This window comes from Archocentrus centrarchus, unplaced genomic scaffold (assembly GCF_007364275.1).
Source record: "Archocentrus centrarchus isolate MPI-CPG fArcCen1 unplaced genomic scaffold, fArcCen1 scaffold_33_ctg1, whole genome shotgun sequence".
Lineage (NCBI taxonomy): Eukaryota > Metazoa > Chordata > Actinopteri > Cichliformes > Cichlidae > Archocentrus > Archocentrus centrarchus.
This window is the reverse complement of record NW_022060261.1, coordinates 1,883,296-1,906,230: the sequence shown is the minus strand read 5'-3', so window position 1 is coordinate 1,906,230 and position 22,935 is coordinate 1,883,296. Positions and strand designations below refer to the sequence as shown.

The window sequence follows — 22,935 nt, the reverse complement described above, 5'->3', positions numbered from 1 at the left end:
GTTCTATACTGCCATCATTGAGTCCATCCTCACCTCCTCCATCACTGTGTGGTACGCTGGAGCCACCACTAGGGACAAACAGAGACTACAGCGCGTTGTGCACTCTGCTGAGAAGGTGATTGGCTGTAACCTCCCATCTCTCCAGGACCTGTACACCTCCAGGACACTGGGGCGTGCAGGTCGGATCACAGCCGACCACTCTCATCCTGGGCACAGACTTTTTGACCCTCTCCCCTCAGGCAGGAGGCTACGGTCCATACGGACCAGAACCTCCCGCCATAAGAACAGTTTCTTCCCCTCTGCTGTTGGACTCATGAACAATAACCCTAAGACTGTTACCACCACCCTCCACAAACGCTGATGACCCTATGTCTATGCACCTGTCTGACTGCACTGATGTACATATTAGTGGAATATAGTCTACATTCTTCTATCTTTTAATTAGTCTCTGCACTGTATATTTTGTAATTTTGTAATATTGTGCTATAGTTATAGCTCTAATATCTCTGTATATTTGCAATTTGTATACTTGTATATTGTCTTATAGTTTTTATACTTATTTGTTTTTTTCTGTACGCACGAAGTACCGCAGCAATTTCCTAATGCTGTGAACCTGTTCACCCATATGGCAATAAAAACCTTCTGATTCTGATTCTGATTCTGTACTTTAAAAAGTGACGTGTTGCTGCTAAGAGAAGAGACGAGGAGCTAGCTTAGCTCACCACACACCCTGTAGCTGTGCGTGGGAGTTATGATTGTGTTCTTTTCTAAACCTAAGGTTTCCTTTTTTTTTGTAATGATTGGATAGCACTGCTCCTGTACATGTATCAAAGTTGATGCGTTGATAGCGATTGTTCTGTGTGCCTTTGAAATGATTGTTAATGATTAGTGTAATGTTAATCCTCTTTGCATTGCTGAGTCCATTGAAGTGTACCACTACACTAATGTACCCTTGCTGTGGTACAACCCAGGAATGTTTGTCCTGTAAACCTATGTGAGAGTAACTATGCACTTATTGTATGTAACAAACAAAGTATGTATTACAACAAGCATGTATTCTATTGGGTTGCTTACAAACAACATCAGTTTATATTTTGTTATTGACTGGTTACATTTTGTTTATATTATTTGAGTTTATATTGAATTGTAGTCCATATTATTTTGATTTTTGGTAATAGATGAAGACAGACGTGTTTACAAAACATTTAGGACACATGAATGTGTAAAACAAATAAAGACTCAGCAGAAGCGGGAGAAGGAAACACACTGATGTCGTCCGTCTCATGATTTTCCTGTTCTTTTCAGGACAAAATATAATCTGTTGGCAGCCCACTCGCCAGGGGCCTGTTACACTAACATTTTAATAATACTTGTTTTTGTTGATTACACTGTTTTTGTGACCGTTTGGAGCCAAAATCAAAATTAGATTTTCCACAGATCTACTTTGTTACTACTCTGAGGTTAAAATGAAATCACTTCACAGCGAGAAGGCTCATGATCACAAACAGCAGAAAATAAAATTTAATAGAGCAACACAGTCACTGCTGAACCAGTTTAACCTGAACACTGACAGAGACGCCGGCCGTTTGTCAAAAAACAAGTAAGCCAGTTCGAACGGGAACACCGGAGGCCTCGATGACATCGCGGCTCAGCTTCAGTGCTTCTACCTCCTTCCAGCTTAAATTTACTGACTGGCTTTAAAACTTCACCTCTGAATAAAAACATTATACATGTACACACCGCTCTGCTGCTTACTGCACAAAACAGGTCAGATGTTAAAATGATGTTTTTATTCCAGAAGCCTTCCACCACTTACAACAGACAGAAGGCGTTTAGAATACAGGCCAATAAATATTTAAGGGAGACATATCATGCTTTTAAATGCTTCCTTTTCATATGTAAATCATTTTGGTGCAGTCTCTTTAAATGTGAATGAGACATTTCATGCCCCCCCCCCTCCAGGTGTCCGAGCGTTCCACTACACTCCACTCGGCCATAATTGTAGTTTGATAGCAGCGATACGATTATCTACCGGCACACAAACAAGGAGGACTCCCCACTGATTTAAGTACATTTCCGAGGAAAATAAAATTTAAGAACACATCTGGGTATTTTGATCGAACTTCCCTTTATGCGAACTTTGAATTGGAACAGAACTTGGGCTGAGAGTGACGACCTTTCACATGGTCTCAAGTCCGCACAAGTACACATATTGAGAAACGGTCACCCACACAGAGCTGCTGCAGAGCCAGTTCTGACTGTTGGAAACACTCCCACAGCTTCAGAGTGAAACTGCTGATTATGAAGCATCACTATCAGGTTTAGAGGAACCTACAGTGTGATGAAGCTGTACAGTCTGCTGTACAGCAGCCTGGCAGTGACTGCAGACACAGTTTGGTGTAGCTGCTGTTTCTTTGTCTTAAAGAGTGGATTTCTTTATAGGTGGATCAGCTGACAGGCTGAGTGTAATCATTAATGGATTGTTGGTGTTAAAGCAGCTCAAACAGGTTTAAACTGCTGAGTGTCTGTGAGCACCAATAATAATGATGATAATCAGGAAATAGGAGGTGCATTTTTTTCCAGCACCTGTCATACTGGTCTGTGTGTTACATAAAGAACTATAACAAGGAAATACAGGTGCAGTTGCACATTGGTGGCTGTTGGGAACTTTTCTTTATCTTTTTTTTTTTTTTTTTGAATATTTGACTTTAGTTTAACCTTTTTGCTTGTGTGGAATAAAACTTAAGCAAATTCTTTATGACCTAGTGAAGAATCAGATGGAGTACACCAACCTGACACTTTTTTAAATCTCTCAGAGGATAATTTCTCTCAGAGCTCCTTCATCAACAGTAAGTATTTAAAATGACCTCTTTCAGCCTTTTAGCTGATCTGACTGAAGTCTGTGAGCTTCAGTGGATTAACAGATTGTTCATGTTAATGAAGCAGGATTAAAGCTTCACTTTACTGCTTCCTGGTTACAGCCTCCCTGGTTCTCCATGAAGAACAAAGATCTGCTCTCTGTGGCTCCAACACAACTTAAAGAGAATCAAAGGAGGACAAAGTTCTCCAGAATAGCTGTGGTTTGATGGAGGCTGCAGCTAAATGCTGCCTCCTCCATAGTACAATCTACATTTTTATACAGGGAAATCATTCTGAAGACCTTTGATGATGATGATGCTCTTTAGTATGTAGCTGATGATTTAGCTTTAAATTCTCCTCTTTAGTTAGGACGCACTTTTTTCTGGTTACCTTACAGTCCAGCCCACCTACGTCACTCTAACGCGACTCCCTTTAGAGCGGCTGAATCGTAAATGTGGAGTCTGAACGAGTGTCTCAAAGTCAGATCTGTGCTCACAGACAGACTTTCAGCATCATTTAAACCTTAATTTAATCTCTTGTAGTCAGGTTTTAAAGTCAGGTTCAGGTATTCAGAGACCATCGTCCTCACACAGTTACAACAATCCAGGTGTTGTTCAGGAACACGGAAATGGCTGCTGGATCTGAGTCGCTCTGCTCGACTTTGCTGTTTGTCGGCCTCTTTGTGTTTGTGTCTGCAGGTGAGATTCACTCTGTGAGGTGGAGGAAAAGTTTCAGTCTGCTCTGCATATTAATATTTAATCAAGAATTATTTACATAATGGTTCAGTTTGTGTGTGAAGGAGACACAAAGCTGACAAAGAAGAGTGTGTGTGTGTGTGTGTGTGTGGGTGGTGCTCACTGTGCTGAGAATGAACTGAAACAGATTGTTAAAAGCGGGTGCTGCTATTAGAACTGGCCGTCATTCCACACACCCCCACCCCCGGTTACCCCCACAGCACCCAGGGGCTCCGTCAAAATATTTTTGATACTTTAATCCCTGATTAGTGACTAATATAAACCTGCAGTATAAACGTTTTTAGGAGAATGCTTGTAAATCCAAAGCATTACAACATCACACTCATGCAGCCCCCAGTTTTTCAACAAAAACACTGATAACACAGCAGCAGCAGCAGTTCGACCTGCAGTCTGTTTGCACGGGCAGGCGGAGCCTTTACTGAAAGGTGAGCTCAGAAGGAGCGAATGTAAACGGTTTTCTAGTGTACAAAGCAGCAGCTTTTTTCCCCCCCTGTAACCTCCATTTAACCTTTACTGGGAAACAGCTGGAGGTCCTTCATCAACCACCTGATCAGTAAGTGAAGAAAAGAACTTTGTAGCTGCTCCATCCACCCTGTTTGTGTCACACAGGGAAAAACTGCAGTATGGAAGTTAAAATATGCAGAAGTTAAAATATGCAGATGAACTGTTGATAAGACAGAAGTATTTCTTATTCAATTACTCGATTTAAGATAAGATGATGTATATTCGTCACATGCACAGTTATATACAGTACAATGCACAGTGAAATGTATTTTGTACCTGCAGCCGAAAATGAATAGTAAAAATATGCTTTCTGTAGGCCTGTGAAAATCAAGCAGGAACAGGACCAGGAGATCGCACGCTGTAAACAAAGCTGGCCCTGACTGGTGTTCAATTGCAAATTGCTCTGAAATAATACTACAGTGCAGCGATCTAACCAGAGAAAGAATCAGAGTCTGGTATTGACGATGGGTCACAGTGTGAGGGGTGTGTGTCCACCTGCTAATTGCAGTGATAGTGAAGATGGCAAACCGGAGCAATGATCAGCCCAGCTCAACCTGAATTCAGCATGGCACAGCACAGGGCTGGAACCATGTGACCAGTTGTACTTTGACCTTTAACCTCTCTGCTCTGTGTTGTTTCCTCTTTCAGACCAGAAAAACATCACAGCTGAGTCTGGACAGAACGTCACTCTGACATGTCGAGCTCCAAATCACAGCATCGACATTGTAGAGTGGAGCAGAGCTGACCTGAAGTCACAGCATGTCTTTGTATGCTGGGATGGTCAGGTTCTTCCAGAAGAGCAGCATCCATCCTTTAAGAACCGAGTGGATCTGCAGGACAGACAGATGAAGGATGGAGACGTGTCTGTGAGTCTGAAGAATGTGACGTTTAATGATGCTGGAACATACGAGTGTCGTGTCCAGAGAGAGGATGACAGTGTGGCGCTCATCAGCATCATCTACCTGAGTGTTGTTGCTCCTCCTCCAGGTGAGTGAGCAGAGTTCAGTGTGTCTGTGATCAGAGGTGAAGCTGCTTCCTGGTTGTTGATGTTTGTTTCTAAAGATGTTGTTGATGAGACTTTGTAGAAAGCAGCTGGTCTGAGTGATGTGATCAGAGTGCAGTAGATAATGTCTGACAGCAGTTTGAAGAGGAAATGGATTCTGTTCTGTTCTTCACTCATCACCTACCTGACAGCTGACACCTCACACCTGTTTCTACCTGCAGGTTCAGGAGGAGGAACCACAGAGGATGGAGGGAAGGAGGAAGGAGGGAAGGAGGACAGAGGATCTGTTGGACTGATCGTTGGTCTGTCAGTTGCTGCTGTGTTTCTTGTTGCTGCTGCTGTTTTTGTGATCTATAGAAAGCAGGTTAAAAAGTCTCAGACTGTTGTGTAGCTGAACTGTGAGTCTCTTTGTGTTGTTACAAATTGTCAGTGTCGTCTTTGAGTATCAATAAATCTGATCTGTTCAGTGTCGTGTGTGTTACAGCATCAGGATCAGTGTGTGTTTATCTTCAGGTTCAGCAGCTGTGTGTGAGCTCAAACCTGCTCTGTGAGCTTTGAACCACACAAACTGATCCTCATGTAGAGATCAGCTGTTACAGTATCATTACACACACTGACAGAACACACTGACAGCACACACACTGAGTGTGATGATCTGTGTGTGGATCACAGACAGTCACTAATGTGCCTGACAGTGTTCAGGACTCACTGATCAGCTCCAGCTGAGTGAGTGTTACAGACAGTATCATGAAGCACAGAGAAACCATCTCCATGCAGCTGCAGGCAGATGTTTCCTCTGAAGCTTTTCCTTCATGAAGTTTGTTACTGCAGTTTAAACAGTTCAACAGCTGATCACATGTTACTGATGCATTCATTTCAGTATTTTTCTGTGACTTTGTTCATTGCTAATAAAGTTTTACATACATTAGCACTGAATATTTTTTTAATTCAGTCTGTCCTCATTTGTTTTCTGCTGTAAAATTGATTTTAATCAGTTTTCTTTCAAATTTAAATCATCTTCATTTTCACACATTAAAATCTTCTTTAATGGACGATTGTGTTTTCACTGAATAATGTTTATGAAAGTCAGTGTATCTTATTTTAGGATGAATGAATCTTCCTTACTCTCATCATCATAAATACTTATTGATCACCTGTCAGACTCAGAAGAGTAACACTTACATATCATACCTTCAACTAGGGCTGCATCAATTCCTTGAGTAACTCGAATATTTCGATTATAAGAGATCCTCGACACAAATTTGTTGCTTTGATGCTTCGTTTAAACTCTGCAGCTCAGACGTCTCCGCAGCGTTTCACTCACATTAGCAGCATTAAAGTTCTCTGTCACTGTGACAGATTGACATCAGTTGGAAAAAAACGACCTTTTAACACCCAGCAGATCATCGCTGACATGTTTTTCCACACTTCTATGCTCCCTACAGTCGCACGTGATGTGCTCGCTGGGCTGAGAACATCAGCTTTAGCTACCAGAACGGGCCGCTATCACCACAGTTTGCCCATTAGCACTAGCTATCATTTGGTAATGACAGACAGCCCCCCTTCAGTACCGAGGGGCTCCATCAAAATTTTTTTATGCTTTAATCCCTGATCAGTGACTAAAAATAGACCTGCAGTAGAAACATATTTAGGAGAATGCTTGTAAATAAGAAGCATTACAGCTACAGATGGCACGATACCACTTTTTAATGTCCGATACCAATACTGATATTTTTACATTTGGATATCTGCTGATACTGATACAAATCCGATTTTTTTTTTTAAAAACAATTGTTTTTAAATGCCTGGATGCATTTTACAGAAGTCAACAGTCTCTCACACAACAGTGGCTCTATCACCTGAAGCCTGTTGCTCCTACATGGGTTGGACAATGAAACTGAAACACCTGTCATTTTAGTGTGGGAGGTTTCATGGCTAAATTGGACCAGTCTGGTGGCCAATCTTTATCAATTGCACATTGCACCAGTAAGAGCAGAGTGTGAAGGTCCAATTAGCAGGGTAAGAGCACAGTTTTGCTCAAAATATTGCAATGCACACAACATTATGGGTGACATACCAGAGTTCAAAAGAGGACAGATTGTTGGTGCACGTCTTGCTGGCGCATCTGTGACCAAGACAGCAAGTCTCTGTGATGTATCAAGAGCTACGGTATCCAGGGTAATGTCAGCATACCACCAAGAAGGACGAACCACATCCAACAGGATTAACTGTGGACGCAAGAGGAAGCTGTTTGAAAGGGATGTTCTGGTCTAAAACCAGGTGTTTCAGTTTCATTGTCCAACCCCTGTATGTGAGAAGTTGATGCACTGGCTTATTGTATGTTGCAAATTTCAATAGTTCTGTTTCTGTAACATCAGCTTGTATCAAATTGAATCTTTAACATTTCATTTGAGTTTTCAAAAATACATTCCTGCAAACATTTAATAATAAAAGCCTCATTAAAATCCTTTAAATGAGCCCACAAAACCTTAGAGGGCTTTTAGTTTTAAATGGATACAGGAAGTGATGACTTTTATATACTCAGAATAATGCATTGTGAGTATTAGAGAAAATGTGTTCAGGTGATGAGAAAACAGCAGCATCAGTGTTAGGCTACCAAAAAAAAAATAAAAATCAATAAAATATTATGGTGTTGTGTTGATCAGCAGAGGACAGCCTGTAAGTAGACAGCACTTTTTACTCCTGGCTGTGATTATTAATTTTATTCACTGTACTCTGGAGTATATGAGTTATTGTGTTTATATTAGAAGTATCACAGCCTGATCAGGAAGTCCACATAAGTCTGTTTCATGACCACTCCAAATACACTTTTAAGTGAATTTGACTCACATTAAGTAAAATCTGCCCATTTTATTAGGAGCAGCGCAGGCTCCATGTTTTATCTTTTTTTTTAAAAAAGGTGGAAACATCTTGTATCCATGTTAGTGTTTAAAGTCAAACATCCCCCTCTAGTGGCCACATATGAGCCATGTGGGAGGAAAAGACTTTCCATTGATCTCTGTTAGTTAACTTCAATAGTTTCTTCCTCCAAACCATCAACATGCCTGTTAAACCCCACTACAAGACTTCTTAAAGAAGAGCTACCATTAATTAAGGCTTCAGTCTTAAAGGACATGTATTATAAATCACTGCTCGAAACACCAAAACTGTTATTTTTTTATGATGTGGCTCATCAATGAGTGAGCAGAAGCTGTTCTGCATGCCCCTAATCAGCAGTCTGATAAAAACTGATTGCGAGCTCCATAAATCAGACAGTAATCTGGGACATCACCAAGCTATGCCTGGGGCTCCATTTGCCACTGTGCTCTGTCCTCCCTCATCTCCACCTCATCATCCTCCTTCCTCTTCACTTCAAGCCTCGTCTCCTGAACTAAAGTCAAGGCTCTAACACACAAAAACATGAATAACATGGTTTTTATTCCTGATGTTGTCACAGTTGCTGATATTTCAGCAGATCAGACCCTCCAGACAGCTGTTAAAGGACAGCTGACAAGAGCCGGTGTTGTTCCAGAAAGAGTTCACCTACCAAAAAGTGTTTCTGTGTTTTTGATGTGTGATATCTTTGCTTACAAAAATGTGGCAGAATTTAGGCCAAAAACTAATTCACAACAGTTTAAATGCAGCCAGTCATTTTTTGGCAAATACCAGAAATAATTTTCTGTCACAGCAACAACAACAACAGCAGGTTATACGCTAACAGTGTACCAGCTCATATTACCAGGCTCCAACATCCTAAAAGTCACCCCCTGATAAACAGCTTGATTACATTCTCACATTGTGTGAGTGTTTGTTCACTAAGTGTCACATTAGATCCACCTCGAACTACTTATGTTAGGCGTGGAGGTGGCTTGCTGGGCCTGGGGGGTTAATGTCCCATACAATTGCTTTTTTTGGTATCTGTTCCATTTGTGGACGAGCTTTTCAGCAAACCTAGCGAGTGTTTTTTGCAGGTTTGTTGCCTGTAAATACTGTATGTTCCACAGGTTTGATGCTGCAGAGTCCTCAAAATGTGCAGCCCAAAGCCTTGAAGTCCCAGGTTTAAACACAAAATCATCTCGGGAATGGAAACTGAGGCTGCTGATCCCGCTGGAGTTGGAAACTCAAATACTCCAAAACTGTCCTTTAACTTGGACTGATCACAATTACAAGCAGCACAGTGGGTCTCCCATCTTTCTGTGGCCATGTGGACACCTTCCAATGGATGAAAATGATCAATAATAGGCAAAAATACAGAGATCACAGTGACAGTGTTCAAAATATATGAAAAACAATATGGAACAAGACGGCAGCTTTCATCAACTGTTGCCAATTCCTCAGTAAAGTAACTATTGGCTGTCCTAAAAGTCGCTATATGACATCATCACCTAATTTGCATGTAGCTGTAATCGAGGCTGTAGGAGAGGTACAGACTGGAAGCAGAGCTTTATAAAACTCACCAGGTGGGAAAACTCTGCTTTCATCTTTCCATGGAAAACCAGGAGATTCTTTTAACCCTTCTACTACCACAGGGGTCACGGCCAGCAGTGACCCCTGTGGTAGTAGAAGGGTTAAACAGGAACCACACTGAGCCGGGCTCACTCTGAGGTTCAGCTTCAACAGGTCTCATCTGTTGACCCGTGAACACTGGCTGAGCAACAATAATATAAACACCACACAAGGGCACACACAAAACAACTGATTTATTCAGCAGAGTATATTAAATGTAAGTTTTTAGATGGAGCTGAGAGACACTGGCAGCAGAAGGCTGAAGATTGTAACTGAGTACTTTTATTTTATAAGTATTTATACTCACTGATGTGTTAATGCTGCACTGATCTGAACCTCTGACTGACCAGCAGCCTCAGCAGGAAAGGTTGGAGGACTTTTATATGAAATGTGTAGAGTTTAGTTTACATGTGTTATGCAGTTAAAGCATCACTGATGACCTGCTTGTATCCATGTAGTGTTTCCAGTCCAGCAGCTCCCTCTAGTGTCCATATCTAAAGCCTGTGGGAGGATGGTGTTAATCTAAAATGTGAATCATAGTGTTCCAGTCAGTCATCAGTGTGTCTCTGCACAGCTGTCATTAACATGTGTTCAGAGGGCCTCAGTGTGTGAATGGTTCCAGTTCAGCTCCATAACAGCAGCGTCCCTGGTTTGATTCCTGTGTTTCAGCTCATATCTGCCTCTCTCACTGAGGGGGACGTCCACACACACACACACACACACACACACACACACACACACACACACACACACACACACACACACACACACAGTCTCTGCCCCAATAGTAAAGCTGGTGCTCAGAGGAAGAGGGCGGGGCTTTACTTGGTGTCAGTGAGAGAAATGAAAAAAGCTCAAATGAGTGAGAAGGACGATGAAGGAAACATCTGTGCTGTGTCTGCTCTGTAAGTAGAATCTCTGTGTTTGTTTGAATTATTGACCTTTGACTGTCTGCTCTCCTGATAACTGATGATGGAGGAGAAGACATGAAAAACTAATCAGGCTGAATTCAAGTTCAAACACCATGAGGACCAACTGCAGGTCTGAACTGACTCTTTATCTTTGCTCAGGAGTCCAGGAAACACAGCAGCTCTGATTAGGCCCAATACATTTTTAATTATAACACAGTTTTTGTGTGTTTTACAAACTTTATTGAAACTTGTTGCTGCATCAACTCTAAAATGAGCAGATCTATCAGAGAGAGACGAGTTTGTGTGTCTGTCAGCTGTTTGTGTGGAGTTGTTCTTTGTGTTCACCTCAAACCAACCTGAGTGTCATTTCTCTTTAGTTCTGATCTCACTGCTGAGCTGCACAACAAACCAAGGTCAGTAACCTTCTTCTGTCACAGCTTCAACCTGATCAATGCTCACTAATATGACCTGTTTGGCTTCATGTTTCATTGTAACCCTCACAGCTCGTCTGACTGTGAGTCCCAGCAGCTCTCAGTTCTTTGAAAGAGACTTTGTGTCTCTGAGCTGTGAGGAGGACGACAGCTCTGCTGGATGGACTCTGAGGAGGAACACAAGCAAACTACAGAGGACTCAGTGTGGAGATGGGTGGGGAAGATGGTCTGGTTCTTCCTGTAGCATCACTGTTTTCCAATCAGACAGTGGAGTTTACTGGTGTGAGTCCAGAGAGGGTGCCATCAGTAACATGGTTAATCTCACAGTCTCTGGTAAGCTGAGTGTGTGGAGTTAGTGTTGATGAAGCTGTGTGTAAATGGATGAAATGCTGTAGTTTGTCTCTGTGTTGAGGTGGATCAGTGATCCTGCAGAGTCCTGTCCTCCCTGTGATGGAGGGAGATGACGTCACTCTGCTCTGTCAAACAAAGACCACTCCCTCCAACCTCCCAGCTGCTTTCTATAAAGATGGCTCCCTCATCAGGAAGCAGCCTACAGGTCACATGACCATCCAGCATGTTTCCAGGTCTGATGAAGGCCTCTACAAGTGTGACATCAGCGGTCATGGAGAGTCTCCATCCAGCTGGATCACTGTCACAGGTGAGGAGCTTCACTCTCATTTCACATCTTAATTTATCCACATATTCACCTGAACAGGTGGGATTCTCTGCAGGTAGACCTACAACCAGGGTCCCTCCCACCACATCTACAACCCCACCTTCTACCTCAGCCCCACCCCCTGACTCCCCCCACCTTGTATTCAGACTTGTCCTCCACCTGGTGGTGTTCTGTCCATACTTCATCTCCACTCTCCTCATGGTGTCTTTGTATCGATGCAGAGCCAAAGGTAACACTCTGACTCTCCTCCATACTTTATCAGGAAGTGTCTCACTCATTTGTCTGACAGGAAGTAACCTTCTCATCTCCGTAGCAACAGCACAATCCACCCATGCTGAGCAGGGATTGGCCGAGGACTGCAGTGAGATTGTTGCAGTGACCACTGAGCATCAGTTCTGAGCTGCACAGACACAAAGAAGCGTGACCTTGATTAAGGAGAAGATAAATGTAGGCCGTTCATGTTTTTACAGTGTGGGGGTGAAACCACACAGGCAGGCCTGAGCTGCCTCATGTGCTCATTTTTCCACAGACTGAAAGTACATGTGGCTCATAAATGTGTCACCTGTCTGTGTCTGACCTCAGCTCTGCACCACTCACACCAAAACTGCACTCCTGCATCTGCAGCACCTCCCAGGAGACTGGATTCTTCTTCATAACGTCCATAACAATAACCGTGTGTCCTTCAGTGCATCATAGAGAAGAAAGGCCAAAAACACAACACAAACAGACATGTGACTGATCGTTTGTTTGCATCTCTTGTATGTTCTCTGCTTCATCATCATGAGTTACATGCTGGGGTTGTGTTGTTGTTGTCATGCATGCAAATTAAAGAAAAATAACTGAAGTTTGGATCAGCTGGGGTCTTGCTGCCTTATTCTCCGTTTATCCTGTTCAGGGTTGCTGTCATAGGACGAGAGGCAGGGTACACCCTGTATAGGTCACCATCATACCATACCATCATACCATAGGTCACCTAACCCCACTAACAGCATGTCTTTGGACTGTGGGAGGAAACCCATGCAGACACGGGGAGACCATCCAAACTCCACACAGAGAGGCCAAGCTGGATTCCAACCCAGACCTCCTAGCTGTGAGGGAACCACTGTACTCCTCGCAGCAGCATCCAGTTAATGTTAATTTGTTCTCCTGTCTAGGTCATGTTACTGAGCTGTATCTGTCACTGGCTTAACTCCATGAATTTTATAAGAAGTGACTTTCAGATTCTGTTCATCTGCTGTAGATGTTTTTTAGGCCTCTCACTTCTTATTTTGTATCCACTTGTTCACTTTCTTCAAATTTGCAAAACATGCTGAGATACATTTTCAGCTAACAGCTCTTTCAGAATCAACTGGTGGGCGCCCACAGGGTGGGTTTATGTTAGTATTTATAATTATTTATACACCACAGTCAGCAAAAACAGAGTAAAGGAGCCCTGTATTTATTTTTGGTAAATTAAACAAACAAACAAAAAATAAACAGTGTGTGACTGAATCCGAAATGATGCTCAAAACTGCACATCAGAGCTGTTATGTTGCTCCCTTATAGTGTCACTAAGTAAACATTATTACTCGACACACAGAGCATGGAGGACAACTTCTTGCTGGTTCACTCCTTTGTTTTATTATGCTACTGTTGCTATCAGAACCCCTGTATGCCCTAGTGGCGGTCTGCCCTCCTGTGGTAAGTATTGGTAGGACATCTCTAGGTTCATACATCACATATCTCCTCCCCACTAAGATTTGTTGTCAGTAACAAAAACATTTCTTCGGAAACAAACGTAAGACATTATATCCCCTTTTAAACTACATGAGATTATTTCTTTCTTTACTTCTCCACAACATTACCAGAAAATAGGAGAGTTATGTCACAGCTTATAATCACTTCAAATATCAAAACTCAGAACCATTTAACAACATTCTACAAGAGCAAACATTCTTAAACATTCTTCAACTTTTTCTTTTCTTTTTTTTTTTTTACAACATCTTGGAATGTCAACATTGTTCAACTCTTTTTTTTTTTTTTTTGTGGTTGTTAAGTTTACTGATCCCTGTAACGTACCGGCGGACGTGTGATCCTCACAGGATATCGTCGTACAGTCCCTGTTGTCTCTGAATGTTCTGTGTGTGTCATTTCTGTGGACTGTGGTGTCTTGAGTGTTTTGGGTGTTTTTGGTGGTGCATGTGGTGTGTGTGGCACTGTATCAGTATCCTCCTTCTGTTGAGGTGTATTTGGGTCAGGTGTGGTTGTCTGAGGAAGTGACAGCGGACAACTCACAGGAAAACTCCCTGCAGTCTCTGGTGGGTCTGACTCGGGCCGAGTCAGCATCTGGTCCACATGACGCTTCCAGACCCCTTGTGTTCCCACATGTACCTTGTAGGACACTGGTCCGGTCTTCTCGATCACCACAGCTTGCGTCCACTTATCCTCCCCCCTCCTATAATCACGCACGAGCACTGGCTCACCAAGTTCAAACTGTCTCTGTTTAGAGTGTAGCTGGCGTCGTTGCTGTTGAGCCTCTTGTGACTGGTGCACTGTTCCAGCCATACTTGGTTTCAGGAAATCCAGTCGAGAACGCAGCTTGCGTCCGATGAACAGCATTGCAGGGCTTTCCTTGGTTGTTGCATGGGGGGTGTTACGGTAGGTCAGGAGGAACGTATCCAGACGCTGCTGCACTGGTGTAGTTCCTCTGGAAGATTTCAGAGCGTGCTTGAAGGTTTGCACAAATCGCTCTGCCAAGCCATTGGAGGCAGGGTGGTATGGTGCTGAGCGAATGTGTTTGACTCCATTGGCTTTCAGAAACGTGCTGAATTCTTCAGAGCAGAACTGAGGGCCGTTGTCGCTTACAAGACTGTGTGGAATGCCATAGCGACTAAAAAGTCCCCTAAGCACTTGGATGGTTTTGCTGGATGTGGTGCTATCCATGATGTGCACCTCGGGCCATTTGGAGTGTGCGTCCACTATGACCAGGTACATGTGCCCTTCAAATGGACCTGCAAAGTCCACATGAATCCGTTCCCAAGGACTGGATGGCCACATCCACGGGTGTAAGGGTGCTAGGCCAGGGTCTTTCTGCACTCGTTGACATGAGTGGCATGATTTTGCTTGGTGCTCGATCTGGGAGTCGATGCTGGGCCACCAAACGTAGCTACGAGCTAAGCTCTTCATCCTTACTACACCTGGGTGTGCTGAGTGTAGCTCTGTCAGCACCCGGGGGCGCAGTTTGGGTGGCACAATCACTCTCAACCCCCACATAAGGCATCCGTGCTGCACAGTGAGATCATGGCGGCGCTGGAGATAGGGAGACAGCTCACCTGCGTCCTTTGCAGCTGGAAAACGACCAGTTGTGACCATTTCCATGACACGGGACAGGGTGGAATCCGACATGGTGTGACGCTTGATCTCGGCGTTGCTGACTGGCAATGTGTCCAACTGTGACGTGTAGAACACCTCCACTGCACCTTGTTTCTCACTGGGGGCATGAGGGAGCGGTAACCTTGACAGTCCATCAGCGTTGGCATGTAGGGCCCCCTTTCGGTACTCAATGGTGTAATTGTGAGCGGAAAGCATGAGCGCCCAGCGTTGCATGCGAGCTGCAGCCATAGATGGTGTGCTTTTCACTGGACTGAAGATGGTTGTAAGCGGGCGATGGTCAGTGAGTAGCGTGAATGTATTGCCATACAGGTACTGGTGGAACTTGCGTACTCCAAAGACTATCGCTAACGCCTCCCTCTCAATCTGAGCGTAGTTTTGTTCTGCTTTGCTGAGAGTTCTGGATGCATAGGCGATGGGTTTTTCATCGCCATCCGGCATGACATGCGAGAGAACAGCTCCGACCCCATAGGGTGAAGCATCGCAAGCGAGACGGAGAGGCAACTCAGGGTTGTAGTGTGTGAGCACCTCTTGTGATACCAGGAGTGCTTTGGCTTTCTGGAACGCTGATGCACAGGCTGACGTCCACTGCCATTTCTTTTCTTTGTTCAGCAGTTCATTCAACGGCTTTAGCACAGTGGCCAGATCAGGGATAAAGCGTCCATAATAGTTTAGCATTCCTAGGAAAGATCGAAGTTTACTTACATCGCCTGGTGCTGGTGCTTCCACGATGGCACGTACCTTCTCCGGTGACTTGTGGAGCCCAGCAGCATCGATGATGTGGCCCAGGTATTCCACGGATTCCTGGAAGAAGAGACATTTCTCTTGCTTGAGGTGCAGGCCGTATTCCTCTAGCCTGCTGAGTACTGCATCCAGAGTTTTCAGGTGTGTCTGCTTGTCAGGACCACTGACCAGTATGTCGTCCAGGTAGCAGTGAGTGTGTGGCAGTCCGAGGAGCACCTGGTCCATGGCCTTCTGGAACAAGGCGGGCGATGATGCTACACCAAACGGCAAGCGGTTGAAGCAGAACAGTCCTTTCTGTGTTGAGATGGTCAGCAACTTCTTGGAGCTCTCTTCTACTTCCATCTGTAGATATGCATTAGATAGATCCAGTTTACTGAAGCGTTGACCTCCAGCGAGAGAAGCAAACAAGTCCTCAATACGTGGAATTGGGTACTTGTCGATGCAGAGAGCTGGGTTGATGGTGACTTTGAAGTCCCCGCAGAGTCTCACGGCGCCGTCCTTCTTGTTCACGGGCACCACTGGCGTAGCCCAGTCACTATGCGCCACAGGTGAGATGACGCCAAGCTCAGTGAGGTGTGTCAGCTCAGCTTCCACTCGCGGTCGAAGAGCATATGGCACATTGCGTGGTGGGCAGAATTTGGGTACACTGTTTGGTCTTAGAGTGAGCCTGGCTTTCACTCCTCTCATGGTGCCTAACTTATCGGAGAAAACAGCGGAGTGTCTCTTTAACACTGTCTCTAAGCTGTCTGTCTGTCTGTACTCAATTGCATGTACAGTCTTTAAGTCTCTCCAATGTAGTTGAATGGCTCTCAGCCACTCCCTGCCAAATAATGGTGGAGCATCCGCCTTCACCACATACAGTGGCAAGACAGCGTGTTGCTTGTTCAATGCCACTTGCACTTTAACAACTCCTTCTGGTGCCAAAGGCTCTCCTGTGTATGTCTTTAGTATGATATCAGTGGGTTGCAGAGGAAACTTATACAGCTTTCGTTTGTACAGTTCCCAAGGAATCAATGACACTGCAGCCCCTGTATCCAATTCCATCTCCATTTTCTTTCCGTTAACTGTTGGCACTACTGATATGCGTGAATATTTCCCTTTCTGAGACACTGCATACAGTCCCAAGTCACTGTCACTATCCGATTTCGTTCCTTCACTTTCACTTTCATTCGCCTCGACGTGATGGATCTTTTTCTTTCTATCTTTCACGCTGCGTTTGTGTGCATGGCTTTTCTGTTCAGGCTTAATATCTTTGTGTTTATGTTCTCTTTCATGACTGCTTTTTGATTTACTCCTGCACATTCGTTTCGTGTGGCCCTTCCTCCCGCACTGGTGACATTCGCGGTCTTTGTACCAGCAGTCATCATCACTATGATTTCCCTTCCCACAGCGGCGGCATTTTTCACCTTGCGAAAACACTGCGTTTACTTTCAGGGAATTACTTAACTGCTGTACGTCGCGTGCTGCTGTCTCTGCTGACACTGCATGTTCAACAGCTTTCTTGAACGTGAGGTTTTCCTCAGTCAGAAGGCGTTTCTGCACAGCTTCGCATTTCAATCCGCAAACAAATCTGTCCCTCAGAGCGTCCTCTAGGTAAGCCCCGAACTCACAGTGTTCCGATAGCTTCTTGAGCACTGCTACATACTGTGCTACCGTTTCTCCTTCCCCCTGATTTCGCTTGTGGAACCTGAACCTCTCGGCTATAACAAGCGGTTTCGGTGTGAAGTGATCTTTAAGCACAGTCACAGCCTGTTTGTAAGTCATTGTGCCAGGTGCCACGGGAGCTACTAAGCTACGAAGCAGTCCATACGTTTTAGGTCCCATCACACTGAACAGTACTGAAACTTTCTTAGCCTCATGAATGTCATTAGCCACCACGTAATGCTCAAAACGTTCAATATACGTTGCCCATTGCTCACCAGACTCATCGAAAATGTCCATATGTCCATATATTCCAGCCATCATACGTCTTTCTGGGATTACGTGCACTGTAGATGAACTCGAAGCACTCGATGTCCTTGTATCCGCAGATGTAACACTAGCTGCACTCGGGCCCTCCGATGATGGTTGGCTCATAGTTGATCAGCACATTAGCCATCCAAAAACGCGGGTGTTCATTTCGGTCCAAAAACTTGCACAAAGCTGACTTAACTTTCACAGCCAGTCGATGAAAAGTATTCCGAAATACACGACTCGTCGCCAATTTATGTTATGTTGCTCCCTTATAGTGTCACTAAGTAAACATTGTTACTCGACACACAGAGCATGGAGGACAACTTCTTGCTGGTTCACTCCTTTGTTTTATTATGCTACTGTTGCTATCAGAACCCCTGTATGCCCTAGTGGCGGTCTGCCCCCCTGTGGTAAGTATTGGTAGGACATCTCTAGGTTCATACATCACAAGAGCCCAGAAATGGCTGCAAAGACACCAAACTCAACAAAGACACAAGAGCAGGTTTAATTGTGACCACAGGCAGACTCAGAAACAGATCAGTGTGGAGGTTTGACTCCAAGATTGAGAGTACCAGACAAACGAGGCTCCAGCTGCAGGAACAACAGGCCAGCTGACTAGTCTGAATTACCAACAGCCTGCAAATACAATTTCCCATTGTCCGCAAATGCCTCCATGGCCTTAGAACCAATCAGAATGTAAGATAGGACCATGTGACTTGAAGCGTTTTCTGGCTGCACTGAGCAGCCGGCTTTTGTTGTTGGTGGTCAGCTTGTAAACACAGCTGAAGGTGAGTCTATCCTCTGTGTAGAAAAAATGTTCGGAGATCAAACTTTTCAAACTAAAGCAAGTAAAAGTCGTAACGAGATTTCTGTCGGTGAACCTGCGGAAGGATCGTTACCGGCTGCCGAGCGTACTCCCCGGCCTGCGCGGGGCTCCGTCTCCTTTGCTGTGAGGGGCTCTCGGACGTTCTGCCCACGGGCGGACCGGGCATGTTGGCGGCTCGCCGTGTACCCGCATGCGTTCACAGCCCCCCGTATGCGTCCGTCCCTCAGTTTTCACGAACCCCGCGGCCTAGTATCTCTTATTTTGTTATTGTTAAAATAAATGTGCTGTCATCTCAGCATAAAGTTATCTACCGCTATTTCACTGCATGGTGTGTATTACATGAGAAAAGCGATGGTTGAACTAAGGCTGAACTGCTGCTTTGAATCAGTTCAGGTATCAGGTGCACTGTCACCTCGCTGGTGGAAACATACAGGAGCGGTTGTAGGGGCGGAGCCACAGGGGCATTGGCCCCATCTGATATCTGATTGGCCCCCTGAAGTGCCGCTGTCCTGTCACTCATCTGTCCTTTGTCCGAGAGCGAGGATCAAATTATAGGTGGATGCAATTCCATGCCAAAACACCAGTAGCGCTAATGAGCCAAATAGGAATGTCCAATGTGAATAAAGCTTACAGAAGAAAAAGAAGATTTGAACGATCTTGCGGAGAAAGTTTTTTAACCAACAACTGATGCCAGTCTACATTTTGAGGAGTTTGTTGGTAATAAGTCATAAATCCCTTTTTACTCACAGCTGTCACACAGTGTAAGTCTGACAAATATTAAATTAAGAAGCAAAGTTAGTTAAGAGTAATGTTAACTGAGGCCCTACTTGTGTTTGGATATGAATGGTAAATGGACTAGTTCTTATATAGCGCTTTTCTACTCAGATATGAGCACTCAAAGCGCTTAAACAACACGTTTTTGCATTTACCCATGCACACCCATTCATACAAGCACTTCCATGATTAATTAATTAAGCTAAGTGCTTTAATTACGGTAACATTCACCCACATTCATACTCCGACAGAACGGTCGGAGAGCAACTTGGGGTTAAGTATCTTGCCCAAGGATACATTGGCATGCAGCCAGCAGTAGCCAGGAATTGAACTACTGACCTTCCGATCAGTAGGTGACCTGCTCTACCTACTGAGCTACAGCCACCCCATTTCATTAATTAGCATTTCACTAATTCATGTACTTCTTTGTAACATTTGTGTGTTAACATTAACTATATTGTTTGGCAGTGATAGAGAAGAATATGAAAAGAAAGTCTCAGGCAGGAATTCAGCAGTTTTTGAGTAGAGTGAGTCTGCCAGCTGAAGTGGAGCAGGGTGAGAGGAGGGAGAGAGCAGCAGGACACAGCAGACCAGAGGCTGGTCAGGAGCAGGGCACCTCCAGTCCCTTTTCATCAGGTCAGAAATCATTTAGGGAGAGCAACAACAGTCAATGCTGTAATCTATGAAATGTGTGATATTGTTATTTAGTGAAATGGCACATAAGTTCACTGAATTCTTACACCTCATGGTGATAAGATTTACCATAACTTTAATGGCTTTAATTTTTATTGGTCCATATATCACCACATCTACCACAAATACTTGGCCCCTCTATGAATACTGTGGCCCCTTGATGGCCCCTTACTCAGAAAAATCCTAGATCCGCCCCTGAAACTTAGTATCTGTGTGTCTACACAAATTTACATTATGAACCACTCTGAGCAGGTGATCTGCTGCCACCTGTTGGATACTGCACCAAGCTGCTCCTCAACTAAACTGTCCAACCTGAAATATCCATTATCTTCTCATTTCATAAAGGATATAATCAAATGTTATTGAAACATATTTTTAGAGGAACCTGACCAGGATGGCATGTTGTTAAACATTTCCCACAGCAGTTTGTCACAAAGCAAGAATTGTGTTAAAAATGGGAAATATTGTTTTATCCCATATTTAACTGAATCCTGGTTTTGCAGATTTACATTTTCAGTGATCTGCAGTTATTATCAGCTGTTTTATTTTTCAAAGTATTTTAACTGTCTTGAATAAGCAAAAGAAGTTGGATGGATGGATGATTTTAACTGTTAATTTTGGCATTTCAGCTGCTTGTCGTTCCACATTTCTGTCAACATCTGTTGTGTTGTGTAACTCTCAAAGAGACCAGGGCACTATTCACACTCAGAGACCATTTTCACCAGAAAAAAATCTGAACTATGAAATAGTTTCATGGTTCTACTGTCAAAGCAAAGGTAGAGAGAGCTAACCAGAGGTCCTTCCTCTGGAGATAAGATTGTCCAGATATCTAATCCTCAGTGAATCAGAAAGAATATCTTGACTGGTCACTGACTGTATAGTATAAAAGTTTTTTTCTTTTGTCTTTTTTATAGCTTTGCACTTTGTCATACAGTTGGTGACACATTACTTGTAATGCAGAACTTATGTCAACATCTGTTATGTTTAAATGTGCTGCAATAAAGAAACCAACTTCTTAAATGGTCACATGCTTTTTTCTCCCCAAGTGTTTCTAATGTTTAATATGTGGAGCATCTTGAAGAAACTTCTAAGAAAAGTTTGAAAGCAATTTTCACTGCTTAGATCAGACCAGCTTTCAGTCCAGCAAATCTCATCTCCTCCCCCTGCTTTCCCTGAATGAGAGGATGTTGAAGGAACATGTGAGAAATGAGTGTTAGAAATCACCTAATCAGCATAAGTAGTTTTTCCTCTGGTGGCAGAGCAGAGTAAAACATCTTCATTTAATATTCCTAAATTCAGGAGCAGGAATGCTGACTGCTGTCTGTTCACAGACCTTCTTTCGGTCCTGATGTTTGGGCCAAGAGCAGTGACACAGTAAAGAGGAGGAGATTTCTTGCTTCACTATAAATATCATTCACATTCTGAGTTGGGTGCAGTGTGTGTCGGGCGGTGGTCAAGGGCGGAGGCACTGGTGGACCGATCCACAGCTATCTAGACTGGCTATTGGGACATGGAATGTCACCTCTCTGGTGGGGAAGGAGCCTGAGGTAGTGCGTGAGGTTGAGAGATACCAGCAACTTATAGTTGGGCTCACTTCAACGCATGGCCTGGGCTCAGGAACCAGTCTCCTGGAGAGGAGCTGGGCTTTGTTCCAGACTGGAGTCACCCTCGGTGAGAGACGGCCAGCTGGGGTGGGTATTCTTGTCTCCTTTTGGCTTGCCGCCTGTACATCAGAGTTTTCACCAGTAGACGAGAGGGTTGCTTCCCTGCACCTTGGGGCCAGGAAACTGGTCCTGACTGTTCTTTCTGCTTACGGGCTGAATGACAGTTCAGAGTACCCATCCTTTTTGGAGTCGCTGGGTTGGTTGCTTGAAGGTTCTCCATCAGGTGACTTCTTCATCCTGCTGGGAGACTTCAATGCTCATGAGGGCAATAACAGTGAGACCTGGAGGGGTGTGATTGGGAGGAACGGTCTGCCCGATCTGAACCCAAATGGTGTTTTGTTATTGGGATTCTGTGCAAACCACAGTTTTTCCATAATGAACTCCATGTTCGAACATAAGGATGTCCATAACTGCATGTGGCACCAGGACACCCTAGGTCGCAGGTCGATGATCGATTTTGTAATTGTACCATCAGATCTGCGGCCGTATGTTCTGGACACTCGGGTGAAGAGAGGAGCTAAGCTGTCACCTGATCACCACCTGGTGTTGAGTTGGATCAGGTGGCGAGGGAGGAAGCTGGACAGACATGGCACACCTAAATGTATTGTGAGGGTGTGCTGGGAACACCAGGAAGAGGCTCCAGTTTGCAAGATCTTCAACTCCCACTTCAGCAGAACTTTGATCTTCAACCCCCACCTCCAGCAGAACTTCGACAGCATTCCGAGAGAGACTGATGACATTGAGTCCAAATAGACCATGTTCTGCACCTCGATTGTTGAGGCTGCTGCTCAGAGCTGTGGCTGCAAGGTGGTTGGTGCCTGTCGTGGTGGTAATCCCCTAACCAGATGGTGGTCACCGGAGGAGAAGTTAGCCATCAAGCTGAAGAAGGACTTTTATCGGACTTGGTTAGCCTGTGGGACTCTGGAGGCAGCTGACAGGTATTAGTAGGCCAAGTGGAATGTGGTTTGGGCGATCGCTGAAGCAAAAGCTCAGGTGTGGAAGGAGTTTGGTGAGGCCATGGAAAAAGACTTTTGGACAGCATTGAGGTGATTCTGGCAAACCGTCAGGTGACTCAGGAGGGGAAAGCGGTGCTCTACTCGCATGGTTTATAGTGTGGATGGAGTGCTGCTGACTTCAATTGAGGTGATAGTCAGGTGGTGGAAGGAATACTTCGAAGACGTCCTTAATCCCACTGACACGCCTTCTGTAGTGGAAGCAGTCTGGGGATGAGGGAGATGGCCTGCCCATCACTGGCGGTGAGGTCACT

The 22,935-nt window shown here is 44.3% G+C and overlaps 3 protein-coding genes across 3 annotated transcripts; 2 read left to right on the top strand and 1 right to left on the bottom strand.

Annotated features, from left to right (window-relative positions):
• Positions 1-3,326: 3,326 nt before the first annotated feature.
• Positions 3,327-5,417, top strand: LOC115776533 (coxsackievirus and adenovirus receptor-like). The gene is made up of 3 exons (XM_030724248.1): positions 3,327-3,557; positions 4,767-5,086; positions 5,343-5,417. The coding sequence occupies exons 1-3, from the start codon at positions 3,488-3,490 to the stop codon at positions 5,415-5,417; spliced, it is 465 nt and encodes a 154-aa protein (XP_030580108.1). The 5' UTR covers positions 3,327-3,487.
• Positions 5,418-10,501: 5,084 nt separating this feature from the next.
• Positions 10,502-12,075, top strand: LOC115776504 (Fc receptor-like protein 1). Its single transcript, XM_030724224.1, has 6 exons — positions 10,502-10,532; positions 10,916-10,951; positions 11,042-11,302; positions 11,382-11,627; positions 11,701-11,874; positions 11,959-12,075. The coding sequence occupies exons 1-6, from the start codon at positions 10,502-10,504 to the stop codon at positions 12,042-12,044; spliced, it is 834 nt and encodes a 277-aa protein (XP_030580084.1). The 3' UTR covers positions 12,045-12,075.
• Positions 12,076-13,675: 1,600 nt separating this feature from the next.
• Positions 13,676-16,515, bottom strand: LOC115776501 (uncharacterized protein K02A2.6-like). Its single transcript, XM_030724221.1, has one exon. It carries the CDS (start codon positions 16,443-16,445, stop codon positions 13,683-13,685), a length of 2,763 nt encoding a protein of 920 aa, XP_030580081.1. The 5' UTR covers positions 16,446-16,515; the 3' UTR covers positions 13,676-13,682.
• Positions 16,516-22,935: the final 6,420 nt, after the last annotated feature.